The sequence below is a fragment of the Solanum lycopersicum genome, chromosome 5 (assembly GCF_036512215.1).
Source record: "Solanum lycopersicum chromosome 5, SLM_r2.1".
In the NCBI taxonomy this organism is placed as follows: domain Eukaryota; kingdom Viridiplantae; phylum Streptophyta; class Magnoliopsida; order Solanales; family Solanaceae; genus Solanum; species Solanum lycopersicum.
In genome coordinates this window covers 12,144,896-12,168,439 of record NC_090804.1, presented here as the reverse complement: position 1 = coordinate 12,168,439, position 23,544 = coordinate 12,144,896, and the positions used below count along the sequence as shown (strand labels likewise).

The following is a 23,544-nucleotide window of genomic DNA, read 5'->3' as shown; positions in this document are numbered from 1 at the left end:
ATTATTTTTAATTATTAATAAAAATGTTAATAAAAGACAAAATTAATAAATTTTCTATTTTACCAAATACAATAAAATTATTGTTTCTTACACCTTTCCTCCACCTCCCCTAACCCACAATCACTCTCAAAACTCAAAACCATCTCCAAATTCCCTGTTTTTTTTCTTCTTCATTTTTTTCACGAGAAAGGAGGCATCACTATAATTAATGAAATTAAACGAAAATATTAGAACATTATGAAAATAGATTTGGGAGCATTTTTGAGGTCTTCGTAGGAGAAAAAGAGAAAGAAAAGGACGCTGTCATCGCCTGAGAAATCCCTCATCATCCTTCTTTCCTCCTCCAACCTCCACAGAAACAACCTAAGTCACTGCACCACCATATATGACCGAAAAACCTCTTCTCTATCGCGTCGCTTGTCTCTCTCACGCCACTACGATTAGTGGTATCAGCAAATGCTGGTCTCCGGTGAATCAGTTGCTGCTCTCCGCCGAGCGCTGATCTCCGATGTTAGTAAACGGTGGGGAAGAAAAAAATTGGCAACGCATGGAAATGGCCAAAAAGAAAGTGGTAGTGGAGAAGAAGAAAAGACTTTTTAATTAATTGTTTTAAAAAAAATATCTTTTTTAATCTTAAACCTAAAAAAGTTATTCACTCGCCTTAAGGCGTGTTGTAACGACTCAGAAAGTCATTTTTTGAAATTTTAAATATTAGTGTAACTTGAGTTAATAAATCGATAGTTAATGCACTAAAGTAATCATTTAATAATACTTTATAAATCATGGGTTAAAATGAATTAAATTGTTTAGGGTTTGTCACATTTAATACATAATTATTTTATTAATTAAATAAAAGACATAAAAAGAGAAAAGAGTCAGAGAACCTTACCTGTAGACGCCGAAGGCAGCCACACGATCTTCATCAGGTAAACCAGTAATATGTCTTGTTCATATAATGACTTATGTGTATGGCGTTAGTTCTGATGGGAGGAAATTAATTGAATATTTAAATTATGCACTTCACTGGAATTTGTTCTTTAGAGGATAAGTTTGAGTGGAAAATCTTTTGACATATTGATAGCTAATAATTTGTAAGTTTTAGATAGCAAAAAAATAATAATATTATGTTAAATTATAGGGAGTATCTACGGTGTAGTGAATTGATATTTAATGTTTTTTCAAAAATTGGTGTTTCAAATCAATGTATAAATATTGTTTTATGGGTTACCGCTAACAAGAACTAGGACTATGTCTTATGAAAATTATGACTAGTGATTAGGGGATGTGATTATTGAATAGATGCACTGATAATATTCTTTCTAAAATTATTCCACGAGCATATATTAGTTGCGATTTAAGTGTTGATTTTATAACTCGGTTTGATTTCAAAAATTGTATAATCATTACATTATAATTCAAGTTTTGATATATTGAGATAGGTAATTAAATATCAAATGAATTATATTATATGAAAGCTTTTAAGGTTGTAGTTTTAACCTTAGGCTTGAATTTGAGAAGTGTGAGAGTTGAAGTATTAATTGACATCAAGATTAGGAACGTGAGTATAGATTGGAGTGAGTTTTGGGTATATACTAGAAGCATAATAATATGAGGTTGTTAGTTTTGAAATCTTTATTATGGTCATTTCTTTGAATAGATTGCTTTGAGTTGGAAGTTCAACGGAAAGGGAAGGCTCAAGTCCCAGAGTGATTATTCGAGTGGTTGAGGCAAGTGGATTTCTAAACTCTTGTTAAGCGTACGAAATTCGTGTATTTCCTTGTGTGATGTTGAGAATGATTTGGAGACTTGATGTTTATTTGTTGGTGTTGTATTTCTTGTTGTAAATTGTGCTTTGTTATCAAATGGTTATCTCCTCCTTTTCATTTGAGCATGTCATTTGCATTGTATCTGAGACATGGTTGTGGTAAGAGGATGATGTACTATTTTTGAGGGTCGTATCGCGCGCCGCGATGGATATTATATTTCGAGGGACGTATCGCGCGCCGCGAAGGTTACTATTATCGAGGGTCGTGTCGTGCGCCGCGACAAATGCATGGATAGATATGTCCCCCATGGGTCCCGGACTGAGAGACAGCGGGTGTGTATCGTTAGGAAAGACATGCATCACGATATTTGACATTGCATCTCATGGCATTGCACATTTTATTATTGATGAACTTGAACATGTGTTTTGCTGATCTTGTGATTGTTTCTCTGTGAAGTCTGTGATTGTTGAATATTGAGTTGTTATTGAGAATGTGTAAACTGATAGAGTGTGGTTATTGAGTGGTGTATTTGGTAAACTGTTAGGCTGTAGCGTGGAGGTTTAGATAGGGTGTAAGGAGTACCCGTATTTTGTTCACTTAACTTGTGTTTAGAGGTTTGCTTGTTGGGTACCGCGTGGTTTGGTACTCACCCCTTGCTTCTACAATTTGTCACGACCCAAAAATGGGCGTGATGGCACTCGTCTTATCCCACCAAGACAAGTCAGCCTAAAACTCAACCATTACAATAAAGTGCGGAAACAAAATATAAGTAACTTTATAAAACCCCCAAAACCTGGTAGTCACGTGTACAAGCCTCTAAAGTATTACAATTGATTCAAAAAAAAAAACTCAAGTCTTTAATGAACTTGTTTCTAGAATAGAACAAGATCATAATTAAGGAGAAGAAAGTCTGCTGCGATGGAAACAGCTACCTGACCAATCTCCAAGAAGCCTCGGAAAAGAAGAGAATGACAAGTACAACAAAAATCCAGGCTCATAACATACAAAAATTTGTAGAAGCAAGGGGTGAGTACCAAACCACACGGTACTCAGCAAGTAAACGGCTAAACACAAGCTAAGGGGATGAAATACGGATACTCCTACCACCCCAACCGAACCTCCACAACTACAACCTGCATAAACATCAACCCAACCTAACAACTCACAGTTTACATAGAACGAAACTCAACAAAAACATATAGACAAATTACATATCCTCCACAACAACACTTTAACAAATTACATATCCTCCACAACAACACTTTAACAAATTATATATCCTCAATAACAAGCTCAGTATTCAACAATCACAAGTTCCGCAAAAAGGCAATCACTAGATCAGCAAAACACAATATCAAGTTCACTAATGATAAGTATGTGCAATGTAATGGAATGCAATGTCAAGTATAATGATGCATGTCTGACCTAGTGATACACACCCGCTGTCTCTCAGTCCGGGACCCATGGGGGACATATCTGTCCATGCATCTGTCGCGGCGCACGACATGGCCCTCGATAACTGTAACCATCGCGGCGTGCGATACGTCCCTCGAAATATAGTATCCATCGCGGCGCGCGATACGTCCCTCGAAATATAGTATCCATCGCGGCGCGCGATACGTCCCTTGAAATGGTACATCCTCTTTAAGTTATCATTCTTTCTCAATGCACATAACACTTTCACAACTATGTCTCAGAATAATGCAATGACATATCCACACAAATAATGAGGAGATGACCATTTTCATAACATTGCACAGTTCACAACCACACAAACATGAAATCACATCAACAATGATTCAACAAGCCATCAAACTTTTCTCAACACATCACACATAAATAATTAATCACATCGCCTTTTGTTATCCCTTTTATTTCATCATTAGAATTAATCAATGTGGACAAGTCAACCCATCACCAATCCCGTTACTCCCAAATATATATCACAAGGAAATACACGCATTCCATACACTTAACAAGAGTTTAGAAATCCACTTGCCTCAATTAGTCAAACGATCACTCCGGGGACTTGAGCCTTTCCTTTTCGTTAAACTTCCAACTCAAAGCAATCTATTCAAATATATATTCACAATAAGGTTTCATAACTAACAACACTTATATTATTATATGTTTAACCTTGACCTAAAAACTCACTTAAATTTATAATCAAGTTCGTAAATCTTGATACCAATTAACATGTTTGCTCTTTCAATCTCCTTCAAATTCCAAGTCTAGTTAAGTCATATCTTCTCCAAACACTACCACCCTAATAGTTTCAAAAAATATAATACACTCAACATTCAATTTTATAAATGTATACCAATATATAAGGGATAACTCAAGTATAAAGGGTCATGAATTCCGATGAATTTAACGTGCAAACTTATAGATAATTTACTTTATTTTTCCTTTTGTTGTTTTCTTGGACAATTACCTTCATTCTTTAAAAACAAGGATTTAATTTATAACTGTAAAACAATAAGAAAATCATGAAATTTGTTTCACTTAGCCTTACACGTATACAAAGCAACATGAAAATAAAATGTCAAACTTTTCGAGGCATAGTAATTAACTAATCTGTAGGTTAACATTAATTCACAATCATCTATTTTCCCACTAAATCTTGAATAAAAGAAACTTCCAACAATAATAAAAAAAAATTCTATCTTAGAAATCTATATTCATTCAATTCGAATGATTACCTTAATTGCACAGGTGACTCTCAAAATGTCGTTATCGCTGCCCTTGCTACGGCCGAGAGTTCTCCTCAAGTTCCTTTTTGTTTGTCTCTCAATTTATTATATTTTAAATTGGCAAACCCTACTACTACTTATTTTAATATAAATGGGTCAAGTAGTATAGGTCATTAAATAAATTAGGGACTTAGTTCATTAGTCACACATTAACTTAATTATTCAAAAATAACCACCAATTAATTCACTCTAGTTAGATGAATGTTCAATTTTTTTAAAAAAAAACTTCTGGGTTATTACATTATCCACCACTAAAAAACATGTTCGTCCTCGAACATAAAGAAGAAAAAGGAAGAATAACCAACATTACCATAAGTCTAAATTATGACCTACCAGTCGATGTTCGTCTCTCTAGGTGAGCTAATTCTTAAGACCATTCCCTCACGATCAACTACTAAGAAATGAACATTCAAATTAAACTTTGGGAGATCTATATATCAAGAGTGATTATCAATACACAAACTAACAATGAACTCAATCTAAATTGAAACCTACTAGACCCTAACACAACCATTAGGATAAATGTTTTCCCACATATATTCTTAATCGATACCAACTACTACTAGAAGTGAACTATAGCCAACAACCACACTCATAACGCACAAACCATCACCGATTATATCAAGATTTTCTTTCCATAACACAATATCGTCACAAGCTTAAGTAAAAAAAAATTATCTTTAGACATCGATTACTCATCAAGAGAGGATCAACATATCCAAACCAAAGAAGAACAATATCAAGTAAACACCAACAAAGGATACACTTCAAAATGCTGAACCTCTAGCAATACTCATAGACAATTGTAACTATTCATAGTAGCTCTTATATAAGTTCTTATAAGCAAGATTGTGCAGGTAGAATCACTAGTATACTACAACTATCCCAAACAACACCAAATCTTCTATAACTAAAATTAACAAGTTTAACCAAGGATGCCACCCTACCAAGAGAAAATCACAGGATCGGTACACCCGATCCACCACTAGGAACTCATCCATGGATGTAAAAAAAACGTGGGCATATGCAATGAATCATACTCCAAATCATGTCCGAAACGAAGTAGGTGGTCAACTTAAGAATATACGGAATCAAGGTCGAATAACACTAGATACTTTCTCCATAATCCACATATCAATATTTTCATTCATCTGATTACATCCCTCAATTTATTTATTTTTTTTTAATTTTTTTTTCCACCCAAAATCAACCAGTCTGATCTCCATTACAATTTTACACATGTTGGATTTGTCAAACCCTGCATACTTCTCACAGTACTCCATCAAAGCCAACACTATTAATATTAACAAATATCATAACCACACCAACCATTTACCTTACTTTCACACAGTCATTAGTATCACATCCTCCTTAGCAAGCACATTGTAGTCTCCAAGACTTTGAACCATGGTTTCTTATCTTTCCATTTAGCGTCCCATAATAGATGTAAGTCACACTTAATGTCAACTTCACCTAAACTTTCACATACCATTTTCAACCACCATCATTTACCTCATGCAATAACTCCAAGAAACCCTTGATCACTCCAATATTTATGTATACTATAATCTCATAACCTCTACTCATCATCATATGCCTATGTAACACATTATAACAATCTATCTTGTCTCATCAACATAATACTTTTAATCTCCCCCAATCCTCATTAACCATGTAAAATTGTAGGTCCACACTATTTAACATCCATTTGTTACCTATCACATTCTGAACAATCTACCTCGACATAACCATATATAATCTTCCACACGTCATTTATTGTAACCCAACCAAAACTTAATATTTAGAAAAGTTAATAATAAACCCATAGTCGCATCTCATAGTCATATCTAAACTCAAAGGCGAAATCACTATAACCATCACCTCCGAATACAGTGTTTGTACGAGAGGTCTTATTGTTCCTTTGCCTTTCTTAAAATCTTCCCATGACGAAAATTTCAAATAACTTTAACTCTTCAATACACCATAATTTTTTTTCCTTTTTGCTAACTCATTTACTAGTCTTATATTTTTGACCAGCAATATGGGAAACCTTAGGTATAACAATCAAAAGTAACCAAATGTACTACTCAAATTTTAAGTCCTCCTATATGCTTCATACTCAATGTGATAAACCATTTCTTACCTTACCAATTCATTCCTTGACAAGATACACTATCAAAAATCTAAACTCACCACGTAAACTTGAAGTTTTGATCCCAACCATGTAATACAATTCCATTGTCTATCAATATTAGCTCACATCTGAAACTTTTATAAATTTATGTATCATAGCTTACCATATATCGCCTCTCTAGCGACCTTATAATATCCTTTGCTTAAAAATCCAGTGGTACCCGTTACCAAATTCGAAACTATAAAAGAACTTATTAGCACACTCGAGTCGAACTGTGTAGGATTCTTTCTCAATTCTTACCCAATATCTATATTATTATTTATTATTTTTTTTATCAATCTAATGAACGTATGACACTACCATAATCAAAATGAAACAGATGAAATCGCGTATCCTTGAACTGATATATCTTTGTCCTTTATAATTATAGTAAATATCCTTTTTCTCGATTGTCTCTTTCCAATGACTAAAATACTTTCCACTAATTCTTTTCCATTTATGACTCTATCTTCTTTCAATTCTATTCAAGCGAAATTTTCAACACATCATACAACTTTTCATACAACTACATTGTTCATCAAATAGTGAAAAACCACAACCTTAGATGCTCGCAAGTCGTTATTACCATAAAAACTCGTTTAACCCTCAATTTTTATTTTATGACACATTATGATTGAAATGCAATTATACGATATTAGAGTGGTTAACTATTGGAAGTGGGGTGATTAAAGGGATGACTAGATAATTGAGTTGTAACTTTGGAAACTATAATCAGTAAAGTTATCATAACATGAATGGAATTCTTAGAAAATGATGCACCAATTAAGGTTAGAATTTCTACTATAGTAGTATCGATGCTTACTTGGTTGGAGTTATGGAGTGTGCTAAGATGCCTCGGAAACGAAAAGAATGACAGGTATCACGAAGATCCAGGCTCGTATCCTACAAAAATTTGTAGAAGCAAGGGGTGAGTACCAAACCACGCGGTACCCAACAAGCAAACCTCTAAACACAAGTTAAGTGAACAAAATACGGGTACTCCTTACGCCCTATCTAAACCTCCACGCTACAGCCTAACAGTTTATGACTTTGTTTTTATTTGAAAGACAACTTCATTTAGACTTCTATTTTATTTCAATTCTAATATTTACATTAGAGGCTTGTGCACGTGACAACCTGATTTTGGGGATTGAATTAATATGACTTGGTTTCATACTAGAAATTGTTGTTGGATTGTCATTTACTTCCGCACTTTGTTAGATATTTAGTTTTGGGCTGACTTGTCTTGGTGGGATAAGACGAGTGCCATCACACCCATTTTTGGGTCTTGACAAAATGGTATCAGAGCCCCAGGTTCATAGGTCTCACGTGTATACAAGCCGAGTCTACGTAGAGTCTCAAGGATCAGTATGGAGACGTCTGTACTTATCTCTGAGAAGCTACGAGGATTACTAGGAAACTTCTTTTTGTTCATTCTTTCTCATCGTGCGTAGTCACCTTCTTTAGTACTGAGTTGTTGTATACTCTTTTGACAGATGACGAGGACTAGAACTAATGTTACTGGTGGTAGAGTGGAAGCACTTCCCGAGGCAATTGTTGAGGCCCCAGCTAGGGGTAGGGTAGATCTCGAGCTAGAGGTCGTGCTAGTAGTACGACAATAGCCAGAGGTCATGGACGTGGAGCAGCACCATTGAGAGGTAGTGCTAGAGAGATCTCTACCGAACCTCAGATTGATGACAGAGAGGACTAGGTTCCTCCAGATCCCGTAGTCACACCTTTGCTTCAGGATACGCTATTGAGGGTGTTAAGTGTGCCAGAGGTCTTTTCTCAGGGTGGTGGAGCGACTACCACACCACATGACTCTCGTACTAGAGAGGGGGCTCAGACCCAAGAGCAACAACAAGCTCCAGTTGTTCAGGATGCGGTGGGGCAACTACCAGTAGATCCCGCGGTTCAGAATAATGTTGCACCAACAGTTGGGGGTCAAGTTGCATCGATGGTTGTTTTGACAGAGGATGAGCAGCGTAGGTATGAGAGATTTCGAAAGATGAACCCACCTCAGTTTCAGGGTGGGAAGAGCGAGGACACTCATGAGTTTCTAACTACCTGCCGAGAGTTACTAGAGGTGGTTGGATTAGCTGAGTCACATGGGGTTAGATATGCTACACTCCAGCTTCGTGGACCAGCGAGATACTGGTGGAGGACTTATTCGGGGGTTTTGCCAGTTGGATCTCCTCCAGTGACTTGGGAGCAGTTTGCTAGTGCATTCCAAGATTGTTTTATCCCATGGAGCCTGAGAGAGGAGAGTCGCTTGAGGTTTGAGAGTCTGAGACAGGATGGTTTATCGGTTATAGAGTATGAGGCGCGTTTTTGCCAGTTGTCTAGGCATGCATTGGCCATTATTCCAAATGAGACAGAGAGGATCCGCAGATTTGTGAGGGGATTGACTTTCTCTATCAGGTCAGCTGTGTTTCGGACATCTAGGGAGGGGACTTCTTTTCAGTCCATTGTGAGCGCCGCCAAAGAGGCAGAATTGATGGAGAGAGAGGAGTTTGGGGACCCTAAAAGGGCCCGTATATCAGGACAGTTTCATGGTGCCTCATCTGGAGGTAGGGGATCACAGAGAGTGAGTGGTTCTTTTCAGCAGCGGGGACCTATTCATGCATCTATGCCGACATTTGAGGGTGGCCAGACATCTAGGGGTTCTTATAGCTCGGGTCAGAGCTCGTACGGTTCACAGCAGCGACCTACAGGGCGAGAAAATTATAGTGGGTTTTCAGGGTCCACACAACAGTTCCCAGGTCAGAGATTTTGTTTTACTTGTGGAGATCCTGATCATCTAATGCGGCAGTGTACTTCACAAAGGGGTCGTGGTGGGCCTCGACCTAATTCTTCATTCCAGACCAGACCACCAGCACCACAGGGTAGAGGTCGTGGCAGAGTTCAGTCAGGTAGAGGTGATAGAGTTTCTAGTAGTGGTGTTGCAGCTCAACAGAGTGGGGGTAGAGGTACCACCCAGGATGGAGGTGGACGAGGAGGCCACTGCTATGCTTTCCCCGGGAGACCTGAGGTAGAGACCTCCGATGCTGTTATTACAGGTATCATCCCAGTATGTCATCGACCTGCGTCTGTGTTGTTTGATCCAGGTTCTACATTCTCTTATGTGTCTACGTATTTTGCTGCTAAATTTGATATGATTTGTGATAGCATGACTGTACCTATTCGTGTTTCTACACCCGTGGGTAAGCCCTTAGTGGTGGATCGAGTGTATCGATCCTGTCTTGTTTCTTTGGCTGGGTATGACACTTGGGTAGACTTAATCATTCTGGGGATAGTGGACTTTGATGTTATCTTGGGTATGGATTGGCTTTCTCGTTATCATGTTGTCCTTAATTGTAATGCTAAGACTGTGACTTTAGCAATGCCTGGTGTTCCGAGGGTTGAGTGGAAGAGTGTTAGTGGTTCTTATCCTAGAAAGGTCATCTCTTTTATCCGTGCTCAGAGATTGGTGGAGAGGGGGTGTTTGTCTTACTTAGCTTTTATTCGGGATACTAGTGTTGAACCACCTTCCATGGACTCTGTTCCTGTGGTTCAGGAGTTTCTCGATGTATTTCCTTCTGATCTTCCAGGTGTTCCTCCCGATAGGGATATCGACTTTGCTATTGATTTGGAGCCGGGCACTAAGCCTATTTCTATACCTCCATATCGTATGGCCTCAGCAGAGTTGAAAAAATTGAAGGATCAGTTGCAAGATTTATTGAGTAAGGGTTTTATTCGCCCTAGTGTATCACCTTGGGGTGCCCCTGTATTGTTTGTGAAGAAGAAGGATGGGACTATGAGAATGTGTATTGATTACAAACAGTTGAACAAGGTAACAGTTAAGAATAAGTATCCTCTTCCGCGTATTGATGACTTATTTGATCAGTTACAGGGAACATCATTGTTCTCTAAGATTGATTTGAGGTCTGGGTATCATCAATTGAAGATTAGGGCATCAGATATCCCTAAGACAGCTTTTCGGACTTGGTATGGGCATTATGAGTTCCTAGTGATGTCCTTCGAATTGACTAATGCCCCTGCAGCATTCATGGAGTTGATGAATGGGGTGTTTCGGCCATACCTTGATTCTTTTGTGATTGTTTTCATTGATGACATCTTGGTTTACTCCAAGACTAAGGAGGACCATGTCCGACACTTGAGGATTGTACTTCAGAGGTTGAGAGAAGAGAAGTTGTATGCCAAGTTCTCAAAGTGTGAGTTCTGGCTTACTTCTGTGACATTCTTGGGACACGTGGTGTCCAAGGAGGGTATTAGAGTAGATCCGGCCAAGATTGAGGCAGTTAGAGGCTGGACGCGACCTACTTCACCTATTGAGATTAGGAGTTTTGTGGGATTGGCAGGCTATTATCGACGATTTGTTCAGAGTTTCTCTACTATTGCAGCTCCATTGACTAGATTGACTCGACAGGATGTGAGTTTTCAGTAGTCTGATGAGTGTGAGGAGAGCTTTCAAAAGCTCAAGACTTTGTTGACTTCTGCTCCTGTGTTGACTCTACCTGAGGAGGGTGTAGACTTTACTGTGTATTGTGATGCTTCAGGAGTTGGTTTGGGTGGTGTGTTGATGCAGAAGGGGAAAGTGATTGCTTATGCTTCTAGGCAATTGAAATCCCATGAGAAGAACTACCCTACTCATGATTTAGAATTGGCGGTTGTGGTATTTGTACTTAAGTTATGGCGTCATTATTTGTATGGAGTGCATTGTGAGATCTTCACTGATCATCGGAGTCTCCAGTATATCTTTAGTCAGAGAGATTTGAACTTGAGGCAGCGGAGATGGCTTGAGTTGCTGAAGGACTATGATGTGACCATTCTGTATCATCTGGGGAAGGCCAATGTTGTGGCCGATGCTTTGAGTAGGAAGACTCATAGCATGGGGAGTCTTGCATCTCTTAGTGTTGAGGAGAGACCATTGGCTAGAGATGTTCAATTGTTAGCTAACAGTCTTGTCCGATTACAGATCTCAGAGGAGAGTGATGGGATGATTGCTTTTATTGAGGCTCGATCTTCTTTAGTCGAGCAAATCCGTGCACACCAATTTGATGATGAAAAATTATGTCTCATTCGAGATAAAGTATGAGAGGTGAAGCTAAGGAGGCTTTCCTTGATTCTGATGGTGTCTTGCGGATCAGAGGCAGAATTTGTGTGCCCAGGACAGGAGATTTGATTAGATTGATTTTTGAGGAGGCCCATTGTACTCGGTACTCTATCCATCCGGGAGCGGCGAAGATGTATCATGATCTGAGTCAGCATTACTGGTGGTGTGGGATGAAGAGAGATATTACAGACTTTGTTTTGAGGTGTTTGACTTGCCAGCAGGTCAAGTGTGAGCACCAGCGGCCTGGGGGTGTATCTCAGAGGATGCCTATTCCTACTTGGAAGTGGGAGCGGATTACTATGGACTTTGTTATGGGTTTGCCTACCACAGTGGGTGGTTATGACTCTATTTGGGTTATTGTTGATAGGCTGACCAAGTCTGCCCACTTCATTCCGGTTCGGGTGAAGTATACGGCAGAAAAGTTAGTCGAGCTATATATTAGTCAGATTGTGCGACTACATGGAGTTCCGATTTCTATCATATCAGATCGGGGTTCACTATTTACTTCTCATTTCTGGAAGGCATTACAACATGGTCTGGGTACCCAGTTAGATATGAGTACGACATTTCACCCTCAGACAGATGGTCAATCTGAGCGGACTATTCAGGTATTGGAAGATATGCTTCGAGCGTGTGTGATCGATTTTGGTGCTAGATGGGATCAACATTTACCCTTAGCGGAGTTTGCCTATAATAACAGTTACCACTCTAGTATCCAAATGGCCCCATTTGAGGCATTGTATGGAAGACGGTGTAGGTCTCCGATAGGTTGGTTTGATTCGGCGGAGATGGACTCTTTGGATACAAACTTGCTTAGAGATGCTATGGAGCAAGTCCGTATGATTCAGTATAGACTGTTGACAGCCCAAAGTCGACAGAAGAGTTATGCAGACCGGAGAGTTAGAGCTTTGGTGTTTATGGAGGGTGATCATGTTTGGCTTCGAGTATCACCCATGAAGGGTGTGATGAGGTTTGGAAAGAAGGGCAAGCTTAGCCCTAGGTTCATTGGACCTTTTGAGATTTTAAGCCGAGTGGGAGAGGTGGCCTATAAGTTGGCCTTGCCACCTAGTTTGTCGGCAGTTCATCCTGTTTTCCATGTCTCTATGCTTCGGAAGTATATTCCGAATGAATTCTCATGTGATTTCACTCGATTCTGTGGAGCTGGGTCCAGACTTGACATTTGAGGAGGAGCCTATAGCTATTTTGGATAGGCAAATTCGAAAGCTTAGGACCAAGGAGATTGCTTCAGTGAAGGTGCAATGGAAGCACCGATCAGTGGGAGAGGCAACTTCGGAAACTGAATCTGACATGCGTGCCAGATATCCTCAACTTTTTGAAGCATCAGGTACTTTCTTTTACTCTATGTTCGAGGACGAACATTATTTTTAGTGGTGGATAATGTAACGACTCAAAAAGTCATTTTTTGAAATTTTAAATATTAGTGTAACTTGAGTTAATAAATCGATAGTTAATGGACTAAAGTAATCATTTAATAATATTTTATAAATCATGGGTTAAAATGAATTAAATTGTTTAGGGTTTGTCACATTTAATACATAATTATTTTATTAATTAAATAAAAGACATAGAAAGAAAAAAGAGTCAGAGAACCTTACCTGTAGACGCCGAAGGCAGCCACACGATCTTCATCAGGTAAACCAGTAATATGTCTTGTTCATATAATGACTTATGTGTATGGCGTTAGTTCTGATGGGAGGAAATTAATTGAATATTTAAATTATGCACTTCACTGGAATTTGTTCTTTAGAGGATAAGTTTGAGTGGAAAATCTTTTGACATATTGATAGCTAATAATTTGTAAGTTTTAGATAGCAAAAAAATAATAATATTATGTTAAATTATAGGGAGTATCTACGGTGTAGTGAATTGATATTTAATGTTTTTCCAAAAATTGGTGTTTCAAATCAATGTATAAATATTGTTTTATGGGTTACCGCTAACAAGAACTAGGACTACGTCTTATGAAAATTATGACTAGTGATTATGGGATGTGATTATTGAATAGATGCACTGATAATATTCTTTCTAAAATTATTCCACGAGCATATATTAGTTGCGATTTAAGTGTTGATTTTATAACTCGGTTTGATTTCAAAAATTGTATAATCATTACATTATAATTCAAGTTTTGATATATTGAGATAGGTAATTAAATATCAAATGAATTATATTATATGAAAGCTTTTAAGGTTGTAGTTTTAACCTTAGGCTTGGATTTGAGAAGTGTGAGAGTTGAAGTATTATTTGACATCAAGATTAGGAACGTGAGTATAGATTGGAGTGAGTTTTGGGTATATACTAGAAGCATAATAATATGAGGTTGTTAGTTTTGAAATCTTTATTATGGTCATTTCTTTGAATAGATTGCTTTGAGTTGGAAGTTCAACGGAAAGGGAAGGCTCAAGTCCCAGAGTGATTATTCGAGTGGTTGAGGCAAGTGGATTTCTAAACTCTTGTTAAGCGTACGAAATTCGTGTATTTCCTTGTGTGATGTTGAAAATGATTTGGAGACTTGATGTTTATTTGTTGGTGTTGTATTTCTTGTTGTAAATTGTGCTTTGTTATCAAATGGTTATCTCCTCCTTTTCATTTGAGCATGTCATTTGCATTGTATCTGAGACATGGTTGTGGTAAGAGGATGATGTACTATTTTCGAGGGTCGTATCGCGCGCCGCGATGGATATTATATTTCGAGGGACGTATCACGCGCCGCAAAGGTTACTATTATCGAGGGTCGTGTCGTGCGCCGCGACAGATGCATGGATAGATATGTCCCCCATGGGTCCCGGACTGAGAGACAGCGGGTGTGTATCGTTAGGAAAGACATGCATCACGATATTTGACATTGCATCTCATGGCATTGCACATTTTATTATTGATGAACTTGAACATGTGTTTTGCTGATCTTGTGATTGTTTCTCTGTGAAGTCTGTGATTGTTGATTATTGAGTTGTTATTGAGAATGTGTAAACTGATAGAGTGTGGTTATTGAGTGGTGTATTTGGTAAACTATTAGGCTGTAGCGTGGAGGTATAGATAGGGTGTAAGGAGTACCCGTATTTTGTTCACTTAACTTGTGTTTAGAGGTTTGCTTGTTGGGTACCGCGTGGTTTGGTACTCACCCCTTGTTTCTACAAATTTTTGTAGGATACGAGCGTGGATCTTCGTGATACCTGTCATTCTTTTCGTTTCCGAGGCATCTTGTGGAGGATTATGAGGTAGCTTCTTGTCATCTCAGCGAACTTTCCTACTCCAGTTTATGACTTTGTTTTTATTTGAAAGACAACTTCATTTAGACTTCTATTTTATTTCAATTTTAATATTTACATTAGAGGCTTGTGCACGTGACAACCTGATTTTGGGGATTGAATTAATATGACCTGGTTTCATACTAGAAATTGTTGTTGGATTGTCATTTACTTCCGCACTTTGTTAGATATTTAGTTTTAGGCTGACTTGTCTTGGTGGGATAAGACGAGTGCCATCACGCCCATTTTTGGGTCGTGACACGTGTGAAGTCACACACTTTCGCCAACTCAGTCATCTTAAAGACACATAAGTTTGGTCAATGGTCAGAGGAATTTGTTAAATAGTGTTTTATTGAGTTTAAAGGTCCAGAAGATAAAGGAATAAGTAGAAGGTTAAAAATACAAACTAATACAAGTATAAGGATCCACCAAACCATTTCGTCATTTAATAATTCAACCAAGTTCCTAGACATTTGGCTAAAAACATGCTTAAACTATACCCCCAACTTAAATTAGATCCTTAAATTATCTTTCTTAACAAAAAACAAACATCCTCAAAGTATTTCAAACTTAACAACTTGTCAACTTCCATTCCTCCATTAAAATTTTTCAATAAATTAGCAAATTTCACATAAAATATATGCAATTTATACTATTCTTATAAATACAAAATTCTAAAAATTTATTGCCGGTTGGAAAAAGCTTCCAAAAATAATAAATAATTTTTTTGAGACCCTTTTTTGTTGTTAGAAAAGATAATGTTAGAACGGTGTGAGTCTATTAAGAGACATGATATGCTCTTCTCCTTTACCAACGGAATGGAGTTGGAGCTTAATCTTACACCATCTTCACCTAGCAAAGTCAAAATGTCGTCAGGTTAATAATTTTTTTGGGGAAAATTGATAATTGAGGTGATCAATATTCAACTGATTTTGATCTCTAGTACTCGAGTTTGAATTTTTATCTTTGAAGTAAAATCTCCCATTGACACCACCTTTTGCAGATTCAATGAGAAAAGAACATTTCAACTGATAATTCTTTTATATCGAATCAAATGAAAAGTAAATAAAAACAAAATTGTCAATTAAAACAAAGACAATGCAAAATGTTATTGCTAAACAAAAATTCACAATATTATTTTAAATGTATGTACAATGAACAGAAGTGGGTTATTGAGAGTGATTTAGGGAGTTTAGTTGAGAGTACTGTGAATCGTATATATTTTTCGTGAAAAAATATTAATTTTTGACAAATATTAACAAAAGGATGAATGATGTATATTATTAAATAATTGAGGGATATTTTTTTGTAAATAAATAATAATTTAAGAATATAATTAAAGTAGAGAGTGCAATTTAAGAGTGTTTTTCACCAAAAACTCACTCAAATTCCGACTTTAGTTTCCAATCAAAATCTCTCAAATTTGATTTCTAATATTTAGTTTCTAACTTTGTAACGTAACAGACTTATTGATTAATGCTTCTGTAACATTTCATTTGTTTTTGTATTTATGAAATTTGATTTAATTGTATGCATATACTAATAAGATTTTTCGATCTACCTGATTAAGTTTCTCTATGTAGCAATTGTGTTTCTTCCGAACACTAAGACTTGTAATTTTGTATGTATATGCATTCAAATATGAATTTATTTATTTCATGATTAAATTCTGCTTGCGGTGTGATTTGTATTTGTATCTTTTGAAAATTTTGATACACTTACTCTAACTCAAATTTCCTGTATATATGATTATTTGCATGAATGTAAAATATATGAATACATATGAGTTAGAACATACAAATCAATTTTATAGAAAATCATTAACTAATAGAATCATAAGAGATATACAAATCAGAAATGTTAGTAATGCATATATATATAAAAAATAATTGTACATAATCGCTAAAATTATAGAAATAAAAACTAAAATTGTATAATTGCTAAAAAGATATAATAAGAACTAAAACTTTCACATTTGATTTAAAATACATCAATATGTACAAATCAATTGTATATAAATATCATTCAAAAATCGAATCATGTAAAATATACAAATGAGATAAGTGGACAACTATTTTATACATACAACTGATTGCTTATACGAACAAATAAATATATACCGTTGACAAAAGTATAGAAAAAAGAACTAACAACAAATATACACATGATACAAGTAGAGATGTACAAATCAAACCGTAAAATCAAACCGAACAGAATAATCAAATCAAATGGAAAACAAAAATCTACTTGTGATTTGATTTGGTTGGTTTGGTTGTTAAAAAATCCAGCGCTCTTGATTTGGTTTGGTATTAGAAGAAAAATAGTATATATATATATATATATATATATATATATATATATATATATAAATATATATATATACATACTTTATTTATAAATAAATAAATATTATTTACATATAATCTACTTTGTTGATATATTTTTAGTTAGTTTATAGTTTTCAATTTCACATATTTTATTTCAAATTAGGGCTTGTAAAAATTTCTAAATATATACATATATATATTTTCAATGTTTATATATTTAATTTCAAATTTTTACTTGTAAAAATTGTAAATATTTGATTTTGTATTAAGATCCGAAGTTACAATTATATTGTTATAATTTTTCAAATTCGAAGTTAATAATTTACTTTATAAGTATTTTTCATATTCAGTTTGCCTCTAGCCTTTAATCTTATTAATTTAACATAATGAACGTTGATATCTTTTTTTTAAAATTGTACTCATTTGAATTTTACAGTTTTTTTTAAAATTTCTATTCACTTAACAATTTTAAGTTTAGTTTATCACACAAGCAAGTGAAAATATATTTGATCGCTTTTTCAAATACCATATAGTTGTAGAAAATCGAAAGAACCGACTAAAGCCAAAATCGAAAAAATCGACTTTATATCTTTTGATTTGAGTTTTAAATTTAATAAACCGACATAATTTGTTTAGATTTTTTTAATGAAAAAATAAACTAAACCAACTTATGTACACCCCTAGATACAAGTATAAAAACCTACAATAACTGATGCATCAAATTAAAAGAAATCACATCAAAATTATTTGAATGAAGGAACAAAGATACAATATATACAAACAAAAATCTAAAAAATCAATTGAAAATCGCCAATGTAGATTATTTGAAATTTGGGGAAGCATGATTTTGAGGGAGATTTTTTTAAAAAAAATAAAAAATAAAAAATGGATAATGTTGAGTGAAATTAGGAGAAAAAAAAAAACAGTGTGAGAGTAATAACAGAGGCGTATACAAGATTTGAGATAATAAGTACATAATTACAAAAAGATGTATCTAAGGTATAAATTTGATTGGTTTAACATTTAGGATCTTATCACTAAATAATTAAAAATTTTAAAAATATAGGTAGAATGTTATTTTTACCCATCTAAACCACTTAGAGAGACATTACCAAATTTTGAAAAGGAAAATAAAACAAAATAAATAAAAAGTTCAAATTTCTAACCTCACTTAGAGAGTTGCAATCAATCATAATCGCATGGTATGATACTTCATACCTAAATATTTTTTTTTTAAATATCACTAATATATATAATTTTAGAAGGGAAGCATGAGTTCACGTGAATCTGGTGACCCTCTCCTAAATACGCCTCTGAGTAATAACCATCCAGATGAAACATTATTAGCGAATGATAATTAATTTAAGCTTTAGCTTTGGTTAATAATTCACCATGTAGATGTTTGTTGAGTTACTTAATTTTTTCTTAAAAGAATCATTTGATAATGACGATTATAAAAGCTTTTTTAGACTACTCTTATTTTTTATTTATTAGTAACTAGTTCATATTAAATGAATTATTGGATTTTTTTTATACTTCAATGTGAATTATTCAAAGTTTAAGGAAATTATTGGGATCATTTTTCATATTTATGTTCAATTTAATGAGTTTGTTAATTACATTGCATTTTTTTAGCAGAATTCTTTGAAAATAATTAAAAATAAGACAATGAAGAAAAGTTGTATTTTTTTATTTATATGCTAAAATATTTTTCTTAAAAAAGTATTCCATACTCAAATAATTTAATTAATATGGGCTAGAGGAAGTTACATCTGCATCTTCTTAAAGGAGAAGATATAATTGAAAAAGAAAATAACGAATGAACTTTTTATTTTCTAAGGAGTAGATTGATAAATCGAAGGTTACAGAGTATGGTGTAACCCACCCCCACCCCCTCCAAACTTTGTGATATAAAGTCAATATATTTCACACCAAGAAAGTGAATCATATATACATCTTCTGTTACATAAATAACTTATATATACTGTTTTCTTATGAAATTTTTTTTAATAATCTTTTTAGGAGTACATTTGATCCTTTTCAGGCCTTTTTCTTATGAATTTTATTCAACAATTATTAAATAATTATTTTAATGATCAAATTTATTTTTTTACTAATTTTCTAGTAAAATTTTATATTAAAAAAAATCTTATATAAGGTACAATAATTAAATTAAAATATAGTTGTAAAAGAAATATTTATAAAATAAAATCTTATTTTTTTTCTTTTTTCATTCAAACTTTTTTTTTAATTTCTATTATATTTACAATAAAAAGGAAAGAAAAAATAAAATAAGAATAAAAAACTCAAATAATGATGATCTATCACATTCGAATTTACCCCCAAGACGTAACCGGCGTCGTTGTCCTTTTTAAGGATTAAGACTAGCGTTATACACTATGTTTGGATCATTGTTATCCATTGTATTGTGTTTTATTATATTATTACTATACCTACAATGTTTGTTTTGATAGTTACTTAACATGTATTGCTGTATTGTTAATTTCGTTGTTATGTGACAATGAAAACCCCTATTTTATGGAACAACCAATTTGGTGTGTTCCCACTGTTACTTAATTTCTTTTTTCAATTATATTTTTACATAATATTTTAAAATACTATTTTACCATTTACCTTAATTATTTAAATCTAGTCAAACCTCCTACCCTAGAATAATTTAGGATATTTAAGTAAATTTATAAATTATAATACAGTACAATACAATCAAACCAAACAATTAAAATGATTACTAAACAACAAAAAATAATAGAATCTAGTCAAACATTGTATTTACCATATAATACAGTACAATAGAGTACAATACAATACAATACATTATGAAACAATGGATAACAATGATCCAAACAAAGTGTTAGTTTCATCTCATTACATTCATAGGTTAAAAAGTGCGGAAAAAGGATGGGTTTTTGAGAATGTGTATTGACTACCGCCAACTCAACAAGGTCACCATTGAGAATAAGTACCCTCTCTCTAGGATTGGTGACTTATTCGACTAACTCCAAGGGGCGAGTTACTTTTCAAAGATAGACTTGAGGTCGGGTATCATCAACTCAGGGTGAGATGGGAGGATGTACCGAAGACGCCCTTTAAGACTAGGTATGGGCATTATGAGTTCTTGGTCATGTCTTTCGATCTTACTAATGCTCCGGTGGCATTTATGGACCTAATGAATCGAGTACTCAGAAATTACCTAGATTCGTTTTTCATTGTCTTCATTAACGATATTTTGGTATACTCAAAGAATGAGGAAGATCATATGGGTCATTTGAGGGTAGTGTTGAAAACCCTTAAAGACATCAATTATATGCCAAATATAGTAAGTGTGAGTTTTGGCTGAGATCGATGACTTTTTTTGGGCACTCTAGTGAGGGAGTTAAAGTAGACCGAAGGAAAATGGAAGTGGTGAAAAATCTGCCTAGACCTCAACTCCGACGGACATCAAGAGTTTCTTGAGTTTAGAAGGTTACTATCGGAGGTTCGAGGATGGTTTCATGTCCATTGCGTCTTCTTTGACTACTTTGACCCAAAAGAGTAAAAATTTTGAGTGGTCGGAGGCATGTGAAAAAACTTACTTTCACTCTGGTGTTGACCTTACCGGAGGGTACAAAGGGTTTTGTTGTGTATTGTGATGCATCCCGAGTGGATTTGGGGTGTGTTCTCATGCAAAAGGGGAAGGTGATAGCTTATGCCTCAAGGCAACTAAGGGTACATGAGAGGAATTACCCCACTAATGACCTTGAATTAGCGACCATAGTGTTTTCTTTGAAAATTTAGAGGCATTATTTGTATGGGGTTCATGTGGATGTTTTTACCGATCATAAGAGTCTCCAATATGTGTTTATCTAAAAGGAGTTAAATCTCCGACAAAGAAGGTGGCTTGAGTTGTTGAAATATTATGATTTGAGTGTCCTTTATTACCCCGGCAAGGCTAATGTAGTTGTGTATGCCCTAAGTCGGATGACTATGGGTAGTGTATCCCATCTGATGAAGACAAAAAGCACCTAGCAAGGGAAGTGCATAGGTTGGTTAGGTTGGTGGAGAGGTTGGAGAGTTCTCCGGATGGGGGTGCCGTAGTTCATTATAACTCAGAGTCATTGTTAATGGTTGTTGTGAAGTCCAAACAACACCTTGACTTAGCCTTGATGGAGTTGAAAGAATCAGTTCATGGCAAGTTGAATGAATCATTCTCCCTGTGGGGATGGTGTGTTAAAGTACCAAGGGAGATTATGTGTTCCCGATGTAGATGGGTTGAGGGTTTGGATTTAAGAAGAAGCACATGGGTCCCGTTATTCAATTCATCTGGGCTCTACAAAAATGTACCATGACCTAAGAAAAATATATTGGTGGGAAGGTCTAAAAAGGGATAGCAAAATTTGTCGCTAAGTGTCCAAATTTCCAACAAGTAAAGGCCGAACACCTAAAGCCGGGTGGCTTACTACAAAAGATCCAAATTCCAACTTGGAAGTGGAAAGACATCAATATGGACTTTGTAGTAGGTTTATCCGGACCCAAAAGTCTTATGATTCCATATGGGTTGTTGTGGATCGATTGACTAAATCCGTTCGCTTTATTCTCGTCAAGTGTTTATATTCGGCGGAGGATTATGCAAGAATCTTCCTAGATGATATTGTGTGCCATGGCATTCCGTTATCCATCATATCGGATCAGGGCGCACAATTCACATCTAGATTTGGAAGTCGTTTCAAAAAGGGTTTGGTACTACCGTGAAGTTGAGCACCGCTTTTCATCCCCAAACGGATGGTCAAGCGGAGCGTACAATTCAAATCCTTCAAGATATGCTTAGAGGTTGCATTATGGATTTACCTTTAGTGGAGTTTGCATTTAGTGGAGTTTGCCTACAACAACAATTTTCATTTATTCATTTCCATGGCTCCCTATGAAACCTTGTATGGCAGGAGGTGTAGGTATCCTATTGGATGGTTTGAAATGGGTGAGACATCACTTCTTTGTCCTGAGTTGATTTATAAGACTTTGGAAAACATTCATATCATAAGGAACCGGTTGCAAACAGCCTATAGTCGGTAAAAATCTTATGCCAATAATAGGAGAAGGGATTTGGAGTTTGAAAAAGGTGATAAGGTGCATTTAAAAATTTCACCAATGAAATGGGTGGTTAGGTTTGGAAAGAAAAGGAAATTGAGTCCTTGTTATGTGGGTCCCCATTAAATCTTGCAAAAGGTTGGTAAGGTTGCCTATGAATTGACACTTCCCAGTTAATTGGCTTCGGTTCATCTTATTTTCCGTGTTTCCATGTTGAAAAGGTGTATCAGTGACCCCGAGTCCATTCTTCCTATTGAGGGTCTTGGTGTCAAGGATAACCTCTCTTATGAATAAGTCCCGGTTCAAATTCTTTATAGGCAGGTCAAGAAGTTGAGGAATAAAGAGGTGGTATCCGTAAGTGTTATGGAAAACTCAATTAGTTGAGGGTGCTACATGGGAGGCCTAGGCCGATATGCAATACCGTTATCCACATCATTTTGAGAATTAAGGTTAGCCATTCTTTTTAATTATATAATTATGACAAAGATTTGTGTTTCTTGATTTTTGGGTGAAGTGTTGCAAAAATGGCATTTTTGAAAACTTCACAGTAAGTTTTATAGTGAAGTCGATGTAGTATTGCTAAAATTAAAAAAAATAACTTGAAATTTTGTTTTTTTGCTTGATTTGAGTTATGTTGTGCATTTTGATGTGGTGAGTCTTCATGAAATGATAGGTAGCATTTTGTTAAGTTGAACTTTGTGCTAATTGACTCATGTGATGTATGTTGAGCTCATAAGTGTTGTGAGAAGGACATGCCTCATGATGACGTGTTTTGAGCCTTAGGTGTGGTAATATGAGTTTTGATATTTGTTTTGTTGAAGTGACATGATTTATGTTAAATAGATATTGTTGATTGGTTGGGCTGCTAGTCTTGGGTCTATTCCTTCCTTTAAAAGAGTTTTAGTGTCATTCGGAGACGAATGTTCCTAAGGGGGGATAATGTAACACCTTAAAAATCCAAGACTAATGGTAAAGCCTAACATATGTTTCATAAAGTCTAAACACTATTTTGTAAGTCCATTATTTATGAATATAGGTCATTTAGAAGGTTTAAGAAT

General features: G+C 35.3%; 1 protein-coding gene across 1 annotated transcript; it reads left to right on the top strand.

The window, feature by feature from the left end:
• Positions 1–12,527: 12,527 nt before the first annotated feature.
• Positions 12,528–14,245, top strand: LOC138348654 (uncharacterized). The gene is made up of 3 exons (XM_069298217.1): positions 12,528–12,732; positions 12,980–13,153; positions 14,193–14,245. The coding sequence occupies exons 1-3, from the start codon at positions 12,528–12,530 to the stop codon at positions 14,243–14,245; spliced, it is 432 nt and encodes a 143-aa protein (XP_069154318.1).
• Positions 14,246–23,544: the final 9,299 nt, after the last annotated feature.